General features: G+C 38.4%; 1 protein-coding gene across 2 annotated transcripts in view; it reads left to right on the top strand.

The window, feature by feature from the left end:
* Nucleotides 1-963: 963 nt before the first annotated feature.
* FBXL7 (F-box and leucine rich repeat protein 7) overlaps nucleotides 964-10,733 on the top strand; it is a 490,782-nt gene continuing 481,012 nt past the window's right edge. Inside the window, exon 1 of one of the 2 annotated variants that reach the window (XM_069101415.1) lies at nucleotides 964-1,698. Coding sequence is in view for 1 of the 2 variants with exons in the window: in XM_069101416.1 (XP_068957517.1) it covers nucleotides 1,662-1,698 (37 nt within the window). In the remaining variant the exon portion in view is untranslated. The remainder of the gene's footprint in view (nucleotides 1,699-10,733) is intronic. The other variant, XM_069101416.1, reaches the window with a different exon arrangement.

The following is a 10,733-nucleotide window of genomic DNA, read 5'->3' as shown; positions in this document are numbered from 1 at the left end:
CCATAGACTTCTCCTCTGTGTAGGCAGAAGTGCTGGGTCCAGAGTCAGATGATCTGGGTTGTCTTACTGATTAGTGTTTTTACCTCAAGATCTAACAAAACTTCAGAATTCATTTATTTATTTGGTTGCTTTTTGAAGGGCAATTGGGGTTGTGACTTGCCCAAAGTCACATGGCTAGTAAGTGTGTCAAGTGTCTGAGGCCGGATTTGAACTCAGGTTCTCCTGATTCCAGGGCGGGTATTCTATACACTGGGCCACCTAGCCGCCCCCTCACCCCGCCCGAATTTATTTTATACATCAGGAGATTAGGGCCCAGGTTGGGTAAGAAGACTGCCAAAGGCCTGTAATAGCATCAGAGGCATATCTAACCCCGGGTCTGGAAAGCCAGGATTTTCCATTGTATCTTTCCATCATTTTATTTCTATGAGCTTCGGCTGTCACACCTGGAAAGTCAAGGAGCTAGATGGAATTATAGAGGTGATGTCCCTTTCCTTTCTAAATCTAACGGCGTTCCAGATTTGTGGAGAACACAGGGGCAAGTTACATAGAGTGGCTACTGCCTGCCCGGTGGAAGAACGTGAACTGATCCATAAGATAACTGTCCAGCAGATAACCGATCCATCCACAGGTGAAATCTATAATGTTGTTGTTTGTCCTTCCTTTTCAAAGAGAGCCCTTACATCAGGAAGACCATCACCATCACCACTTGCCAGTGAATTGGATTTAGGTGAGGAGGGCTGTGCAAAGTCACTAGCCTCACTCTCTCTGTGTACTCATTATATAAATAGGTGTATATTATTTCAGATGCTCCCCTAAAAGCTTCTTTTACAACTAAGTAGTCAGGACCACAAAATAATAATAAAACAAAGTCTGTCAAAATATCCCTTCTCCCAAAATATTGCAGGGCCCTCAAGGGGAGACTTGTTAAAAGCCGAGTGCGCCCAAGGTTCTGACCAAGGCAGGGAGTTAAAAGCGCGCGGCTCCTTTAAAAGGCTGCCTCTCCAGGCTCGGCTCCCTCCTACAGCCACCCTCCGTGCCGGGGCTCCCGCTGTGATTGACACAGAAAGAGAGGAGGCGCCTGGTGCTAACAAAAGTCTGAGCCACTGGAGAGCAGCGTAGGGCCGTGGGTCTTCTCTCTGGGAACCAGCAACAAGTGGCTTGCAGCGGCACTTTCCCTTAGGAAGAAGTGGATCGCGAGCACTTGGACCGAAGGAGCCAGGCAGCTCCTCCTCTCTTCGCCCTCTGGAGCCCTAGGGCGCGGATGGGGACCCGGAGGGGATGCCCGTTCCTGCCTGGTCCTGGGATGCTGCAAGCTGCACCTACGGATTGCCCTAGTACTGCTGCCTGACCCGGCTTGTGGATTATTAAGTGGAGCTGCGGCCCCTCGGGTTACCTTTCTTGCAAAAAAAAAGTGAAAGAAAGGGGGGGAAAGCAAGGGGTGGAAGGAAAAGAGCAAACCCATCTGGAGAACCTGGGGGGAGGGGGCGCATTGCCCTCCCGGAGATGGTCCTTGTTTAGGGGTTCTGAAGTATGGCAAAGTAATCGTCCAGAATAGGAGGGTTCACTTGCCCGCTTTCCTCAACCCCTGGTTGCCTAAGAGCCCCGTCTTGGCTGGTTAGACATGGTGTGTATGGGGAGAAGGAGAGTATGAAGCCTGCAGGATGGGAGCAAACAATGGCAAACAGTACGGCAGTGAGGGTGAGTGAGATTAATCCATCTACTAAACTGTACGGGAATCGAGCTCACTCCGCCTCCTCTGTCTCTCCCTCCTCTCCCCCTCCCTGCTTCTTCTTTTCCTCCCCTTCCCTTCTCAGGATGGAAAGTTCAGCCCTTTTTCTCTTTGATTTGGCTCACTGCATAAAGGACTTGGGAACGTTACCTTTTCCCCTTTACCAGGAAAAAAAAATGGGGAAAAAACGGGGGAGGGGAGAAGGGAAGCAATTAGTTAAGTTCCCAGAGGAATTTTTTCCTTCTTTTATGATTCATACCTTTACAGCTGTCACAGCGGGTTTTCCTTAAGGCACTTCCTGGATTGTCATTAGAATTTATGAAGTTTTATCTCTGCACTATTTCTGAACACTCTGGTAACCTCCTGCTTGGCCCAGCTTGGTCCAGGCAGCAATTGATGCCCTGTTCTTTGACATTATGCTGGTTTGTTGTTGTTGTTGTTGTTGTTGTTGTTATTAAAGTAGTGAAAACTTCCTAGGTTTGTGAGGAAAGGTCTTGTTTTGGTGAAGTTTTGAAAGGAACATTGTATCCATTCTCTTTTAACTGCCCCTTTTCTTGATTGCTTCAAACAAACAAACAAAAAAAGACCAACTATCAGTCCTGTGAAAGGAAGAATGTGTGAATGTTTTGTCTGCTCTCTCAGGACTCAAGACTGGCAACGGACCATCTGTTATGGAAGGATGGAGATAGCATAGAAATATTGCCTGTCAAGTGGAAACTTGCAAATCGGGATTAACTTAAAATTCCTCCTTTACTTAATGGGGATGGATGTGTGGTGGGTTTTTTTTCCCTTTCTCCTTAAAAATGATAATTGTTCATATAAAACATTAATAGCCAGCATCCCCTCCTCATTTTGTTTGCAGAGTATGTTTACAAACTTTAAAAAGTTCTCTTAGGTCTGCCTCTGGTAAACTTGGCCTGGCAAAGCAGGTCCGTTTCACATCATCCCTTTCTTGTAGGACAGCCTGTTGCAAACTAAGAGTGAGAGCACACAAATTTGCAGGCATACTGAATCTTGTAACCAGGACCGTGTGTGTGTACACACTTAGACCAGACTATTTGCTTCTTTGCTTCTCAACATGCTTGTAAGATTGAAGTTTTAACCTATACTAAGGACCACCTCTAATTAAGTTTTCCTAAATACTCATAAAACATCAAGTTTTCTCATATTGCTTTCTTTTCATTTTCTTTTCTTTTGTTTTTCACATAAATAAAAGAGTGACTCAGGAAGGGATGACTTTCTTTTCCCCTTGGAGAGACACTTGAGACTTTATTTTTTTAAAGGAGTTTCACGATTGACTTTTTAGAGAGCAAATGGTTGGGGGAAGTTTGCAAATATACCTTGGTGAATACAGACTATCCCATGCAATATTATAAATATATTTTTATAAAGACTGCAGAAAAATTAATGAATAAGCATCTTCTTGCCATTAGTAAATTTTGAAGTTTTTCATAACCAAAGTTTGGGAGAGAAGACAGACTATATAGACTGTATGTGAATATCATCAGTGAGATATAGTGAGTAAGAGGGAGGTAGTTAGAATGAGAGGGTTGCAAGTTCTTTAGTGAAACTTCTATTCACTCCTCCCCATCCTCGGCAACTTGCTCTGGTATCCCAGAATTCTCCTATCATACAGTGTGTGGTATATGACTGCTTCCTGTCTGAACAGCAGAATTTTCAACCCTAGGGAGAAAAAAAAGAGAGAGACAGGGAACTAATGTTCTCCAGCTGTTATCCGTAAATGCTACCTCTGCATTTTCACTTCAGCTAAAGTGAAATTTTACTGTGATCAGATTTAGATACATTGTGTAGATTTTATAGGCAAAACCCCTTTTTGTGCTGGGCTGGTTAAAGAGAACCAATGGGAACTTCAAGAGCAACTCTGGTTTTTGGTTGTAAGAATACATTGTGTTCAGTTTTATCAGTTCCTTCCTTTTTCCTAGAGATATATTGATAGACTGTGGCTAAAGGGGTAGGGAAACAGGAACAATAATTGTCCTCTTTTGTAAATATGTACTGACTTTTGTTATAGAGCTGTAAAATATGAGTTTACTTTTAAAAATTATTATGCTAAATTAAATTACTGTGCTAATTACAGATGCTAAGCATTTGACTGCACACACAGGCACACACACTTCTCAGGAAAAGTCCTCTAACTGTATATACTACCAGTAGCAAAAATTAGGCTCTTTCCCATTTCTTCTTAATTTTTTTTCATGGTTTAAAATGTAATCTATACATTGAGAGAGTATATTATGATGAAAAGAATTCAGAACTATAAAGTAGGAGATCTCTATTTTTGGCCTGGCTCCTCAATGATTAAAAAAAAAATAACCCAGCAACATTTTTAAGCACCAGTTGTATGCAGAGGTGCTAGATTCTTTCTTCTTACCTATGTGTTGATTAGCTGTGTTAATCCAGGCAAGTCACATTACATCTTTGAGCCTCAGTTTCCTCATCTCTAGAATCACTAGATTCCCTGATCTCTTCAAAAATTTATGATCTTTGTTATAAGTCCAAAGATATGAAAAATAAAAGGATTTAAAACTTTTGTTGCACCACATTATTTGACTAAGAAAAAGTAAATTATGGCTCCCCCTGCCCCCTTCCTTTTTACTTTTTTTGCTGTGATGTGAAACAAAGCCCATCCATCATTTCTATTCTCCCATAACACAACACTATTTAAGCTGCAGTAAAAGAAATAGGATCTGGGTTCAAGTTCTCCTCTGCTACATTCTAGATGTTTGACCTTGGGCAAGTCACATAACCTCTTAAAGGATCATGGCTCCAAATTGCAGAGCAAGCATTAATCTGCATTGATAGAAGAAATACCTTACCAGGAACTCCTTACACCAATGAAATCACAGGTTTAGGGGGGAATATGCATACTCTTTTTCTTCCAGGTCCATATTAATTGGGAGGGATCTGACAATCCTACCAAGAAGATGATATTGGAATTCTTTAGGTCAGGTCATTGACAAAGGCTGATAGACTGGAGCTGTTCAAACCTTGGAGCAGACACTGTGCAGGGTTAGCCTATTCAGTAGTTCTAGAACAAAAATGAAGAATAATCTGCCATATAATGCTGATCTCTTCAGCTCTACATACTATGTATGACACAGTAACTTAGTCTGAACCGTACCTCGTGAGAGACTTTTGAATAATATGCAGTTTATAGCATTTCAATCCTTAGATAATATTTTTTATTATTTATAAAATGAAATGTGTTGATAATTTGGCTGAAATTTATTTCCAAAGATAAAGTCTTTACTGGGTTAATATAAAGAGAAATAATATGAAGAATATCCAGCCACAGTTGTTTCTCCTCCTTCTCTTTCTCCCATCTCTTCTTCATCCTCCTCTTCTACTTCCTCTTCTTCTTTTGCCCTTTCTTATCTAAAGAAAAATGTAATGTCTTTCCTCTTTTCTGCAGATAGAAGGGATCTTGTTGAATTAGGGGAAGGGATATGTCCATTAAGGTCTCCACAGAGAGAATATTTGGGTAGTTGGACTATATTTCTTCTTCCTTCCTTCTTTCCTTCCTTCTTTCCTTCCTTCTTTCCTTCCTTCTTTCCTTCCTTCCTTCCTTCCTTCCTTTCTTTCTCTCTTTCTTTCTCTCTTTCTTTCTCTCTTTCTTTCTCTCTTTCTTTCTCTCTTTCTCTCTCTCTTTCTCTCTTTCTCTTTCTCTCTTTCTCTCTTTCTCTCTTCCTTCCTTCCTTCCTTTCTTTCTTTCTTTCTTTCTTTCTTTCTTTCTTTCTTTCTTTCTTTCTTTCTTTCTTTCTTTCTTTTTCTTTCTTTCTCAAAAATGGGGGTTAAGTGATTTGCTCAGGATCACACAACTAGTAAGTGTCTGAGACCAAATTTGAACTCAGGTTCTCTTCACTCCAGGGCTGATGTTCTATTCACTGCACCACCTTGCTGTGTCTGGACTATAATTTTTGGGGGGTCTTTTTGGAGGGGGAAGGCAGGGCAATTGGGGTTAAGTGACTGAAGCCAGATCTGAACTCAGGTCCTCCTGACTCCAGGGCCAATGCTCTGTGCCACCTAGACTACATTTCTTTAAGAAAAGTCAACAGTTCATCTGTATAATCTTTACCATTTTCAAAGCAGGGGACTCTCTTTTATAGAGAAATAGAAAGTGTAAGAAACTGCTCCATAAGAGGGACCAGTATTTGGTCCTTGGTTCCGATTCCTTCAGTTCATTCTTCTTGCCTCTCAGATAGTTTATAGAATCGTATAACATGTTCTTTGTGAAATATCTTTGTGAAATAAACTAGGGAAGGAAGTACTAAATTCAAATGAAATCAAACACAAAACTGCCTTTGCTATCATTGATTCCCACCCCTGATTATTCCCATCTGCTTCTCCCTACCCAGGGTTTTCCCACCCATCTTCTCTATAGTTTTCCACCAGATATATTTCTGTGTAGCTGATTTATGTCGTGTGAGGAGAGCTGGACTTGGAGTCAGAAGACATGAGCTCAATTTTGCCTCAGAAGTTTACTATTCTTCTTTATGGAAGTAGATCAGGGCAAATCACTTATACTTTCTCTTCCTTATTTTTTATTTGTAAATTTTGACAATAATAGAACCTACCTCACAGGGTTATTGTGAGGTTCAAATGTAAATATGTGTTTATACATATAAGTGTGTGTGTGTGTATGTCTTTGTAAATCTTAAAACAGTATATCAATGTTAGCAATATTATTATAAAATAGATGGTTCTGATTTTTTTCTTCAGAAAAAAATAGGTTCTAAAAGATATCATGAGAATATTCATGATTGTCTCATTTTTCTTCAGTTTATTTGACCTTTCAGCCTTTAAAAGGATATGTTCATTTGACTATTATGTCTGTTTAAGTTCCCTTAAGAAGACCTTTCCTCTACTTTTATCCCTATTTAGAGGGGATGTGAATGTTACCAGAAAATATCTCTGTCTTCAGATAGATGGAGAAATGTCATTAGAAGATATCTATGTGTCTTCAGATAAATGGAGAAGTGGACCACCATTTGTAGTCATTCGACATCATTAGAACTATTGGTCCTGACCAGTTATGCCTCATGAACTAACATTAGCACCAATGGGAATCAATTTTGTGGTCTTTCTCTGCCTTTGAAGTATCAATGGCTGAGTTCTGCCTACTAATAGATTCATCACTTTGTTTATTTTACTAATGCAAGTCTGAATTAAGAATACCATATTCACATAGCTTGTTGCAAATACAATTGATATTCCTAGAAGACACAGATCTGTTCTAGAGGATAGGATCATGGGTTGGATCTCCATTCCAAGGGCATAGACTGTACCATTAACCTATAAAGTCAACATAGATGGGTACTGTTGGATAAAGGAATAACAGAGAGAGAGAGAGAGAGAGAGAGAGAGAGAGAGAGAGAGAGAGAGAGAGTTTATGAATGAACATAATGCCCTTGTATTGACTAAGAGATCAATTCAAACAGAACATCCTACATTGTAAATGTGTAGTAGAACCACTGAACCATAGAATTTCAATGATGAAGGGATCTTAAATGTCACTTAGCTCAACGTTTTCATTTGGAAAATGAAATTGCTATCTGGGAAGAAGTGACTTGCCTAAACCACACTGTATCATCTATTATATCAATAAAATAATTCAACCATCTTATACTAATAATTAAGAACTCAACTTAATTCAACAAACATTTACATACTTAGAGGACTCAAGAAACTGTACTATGTATTAGACATGAAACATAATTATATCATCTCAGATGAAGAGACCTGAACACAGAAAACTATATTGCAACTTGCAATATAAGCACATGGGAAAATCAAGCAAAGAGACATAAGAAATTTAAGAAGGAAGGGAATCACTTTTTAGGTAGGGGCAAAAGAGTAACCTACATAAGAGAATATGACACCTTATATGGTCCTTTAAAAATGAAAAGGAATTCAGAAGGTGTGTGTCTATGTGTGTGTTCAAACATATGTATGTCTAGATGAGGGTTTCTTTTTTTCAATCATTGGAGATAGCATGCAAAAATTAATAGAGGCAAGTGTAGCAGCAAGCACCCCAAGCGTCCTCAGGGTTTGCAGCTACCACAGGTTCTTGGATCTGCTTTGTTAAAGGAAAGCAACTCAAAATGGGTTAACAAGCTTACTTTAATCAGTCAGACCATATATCGTTTACCTTGTTCAGGGCAAAAAGGTCAGCACCCTGAACCTCAAAATATACAGGCATAATTATCAAGACAGAAACATCAAGTAGACAGATTTCCAAACTGTCTAACCATTACATCCATACCCAGTCAACATCTGGGTTTCCACATTCTGGGTTTTTCAAAGCCGGGGGACTCTCAACAACGGCTTCCCAGAATTCAGATCAAATCACAAAACACTTCTCAAAGTGAGTCCCAAAACAAAGCTACACATCAGGACTTATATAGCCTTCTCCTGGCTCAGAGAATGTAACAACCTTATTGACTCACTGGCCAATCAAGAAGTATCTACTGAAAAACAAGCCTCCCACCCCAGGCTTCAGGTGCACATTAGCCTAGGGGCAGGGAAGATCTTTAAAATTTACATTTCCATTACAGCAAGAAAGATGAGTTGGACAATAGCAGGTATTCAATTTTATCTGGACTACAGAGGGGATGAAAGACTGTTACTTGAAATGAAGCTGTAGGTTGGATCCAGATTGTAAAAAGTATGAATGCTGGGATGAGGAATTTGTATTTCATTAATTAGAACATGGTAAGACCCTTGAAACTTTTTGAGTATGGTAGTAAAGACATATGCATTAGAACAGTTACTTTGGTGTCTCTGTGAAGGATGAGTTAGAGAGGGGAGAGATTAGAGGAGAGGAAGGCATTTAGGAAGGCATCATGATAGTTCAAGTAAGAAGAAATCCAGGTCAGATATGATGACGTGGACCTGAGCTAGGATGGTATTGATCAGTATAAATGAAAAGGAAACAGATGGAAAATTATAGAAGTAGAATTGTTAGTCTTCGGCAATTGATTGAATGTATGAAAAGAAATAAAGATGACTACATTTTTAAGTCTGTGTGACTGCAAGAATGATGGTACTGTTAATGGATACAAACAATTTGGGAAGGGCAGATATTACCACTTTTTAACATTTTTGTTTAACGTTTTCAGTTCCAAATTCTATCCCTCCCTCCCTCCCTTCCATCTTTCTTGACACAGTAAGCAATCAGATATAGGTTATACATGTGCAGTTGTGTAAAATACTTCCATATAAGTCATTTTTGTATAAAAAGATTCAAATGAAAGAAAGTGAAAAATAGCATGCTTCAGTTTGTATTCGATCAATATCAGTTCTTTCTCTGGAGGCAGATAGTATACTTCATCATTAGTCCTTTGGGATTGTCTTGAATCATTGTATTGCTGAGAATAACTAAATCATTCACAGTTCTTCATCAAACAATATTGCTATGTTATAATGTTCTCTTCATTTTGTTCACTTCATTATGAATCAGTTAAAGTAAGTCTTTCCAGTTTTTTTTTTCTGAAATCATCCTGTTTGTCATTTCTTATAACACAGTAACATTCTGTTACAATCCTATACCACAGTTTGTTTAGCCATTCCCCAACTGATGGACATCCCCTCAATTTCTAATTTTTGGTCACCACAAAAAGAGATGCTATAAATATTTTTGTACAAATAGATAATTTCCCCCCTTTTTTGTATGTCTTTGGGATATAGACCTTGATATAGACCTAGGTATTGCTGGGTCAAAGGGCATGTAAAGTTTAATAGCTCTTTGGGCATAGTTCCACATTGTTCTCCAGAATGGTTGAATCAGTTCAGAATTCCACTAAGAGTGCATTAGGGTCCTGGTTTTTCCATATGCCCTTCAAAATCCAACATTTTCCTTTTTTGTCATATTAGCCACTCTGAAAAGTGTGAAGTGGTATCTGAGTTGTTTTAATTTATATTTCTCTAATAAAGAGTTATTTTTTTCATATGACTATATATAACTTTTGAGTTCATTTGAAAACTGTCTCTTCATATCCTTTGACCATTTATCAATTGGGGGATGACTTCTATTTTTATAAATTTGATTAAGTTCTGTATGTATTTGAGAAATGAAGCCTTCATCAGAGATACTTGTTGAATTTTTTTTCCTGTTTTCTGCTTTCCTTACAATTTTGATTGTATTGGTTTTGTTTGTGCAAAACCTTTTTTAATTTTATATAGTCAAAATGATAGGTTTTACATTTTGTAATGCTCTCTGTATCTTCTCACTTATTACATTCTGAAGGACTCTAGAAATTAAAATTTATTTGATCATTTGAAGTACAAAGGAGAATATTTCTGGTTACTGGACTGAATATATATGTCAATCAAATATACTTGATAGTTATCTCACAAAGCCATTACAACTCTGGCTTAAATCCTTTTATCATTCACCTCTCCTACTTTTCTTTATCATTTGCCCCTCATGAATAGTTTTATTCTGATAGAAATCAGAAGGAAAATTAAAATTAATCCATTTTCTATTTGACATATATCTAGCTTTCATCTTTTGTCTTAAAGTGAATAGTTTCAGGGTTGGAAGGAATCTTATAACCTATCTTTACAAATCCATAGTTGAACTACTGTTCCCTCTACAATAGGTCACATAAGTGGTCATCCAGACTGTGTTTGAACACCTCAGGTGGGGGTTAATCCATCACCTCCTGTGGCAATCAATTATACTTTGGGCCAATTGCTAGCATAGAGGATTTCCCCCTATGCCTGTTTAAATTTAAATTTTCTTCTTTTCAGCTTCTCCTACTTACTCTTTGTTCTTCATTGATTATGCAAGTCATGAGGTTTTTTTTTTTTTTAAACAGTGGGAGCTTTGTTGCCTAACCTAACTGTTTCTCCATGTGTGTTTAAGTTAAGGCAATTGAATTAATGTTATTTCATAAGAATGTTAACCAATGAATAAAATGACTTCTCTCTCTCCTTCTCTCTCTCTCTCTCTCTCTCTCTCTCTCTCTCTCTCTCTCTCTCT

This window comes from Petaurus breviceps, unplaced genomic scaffold (assembly GCF_028583685.1).
Source record: "Petaurus breviceps papuanus isolate PSGF00001 unplaced genomic scaffold, PetGlider_PUasm1.0 47, whole genome shotgun sequence".
NCBI classification, from domain to species: domain Eukaryota; kingdom Metazoa; phylum Chordata; class Mammalia; order Diprotodontia; family Petauridae; genus Petaurus; species Petaurus breviceps.
The sequence above is the reverse complement of the archived record's forward strand: the minus strand, read 5'-3'. Positions and strand labels throughout refer to the sequence as shown.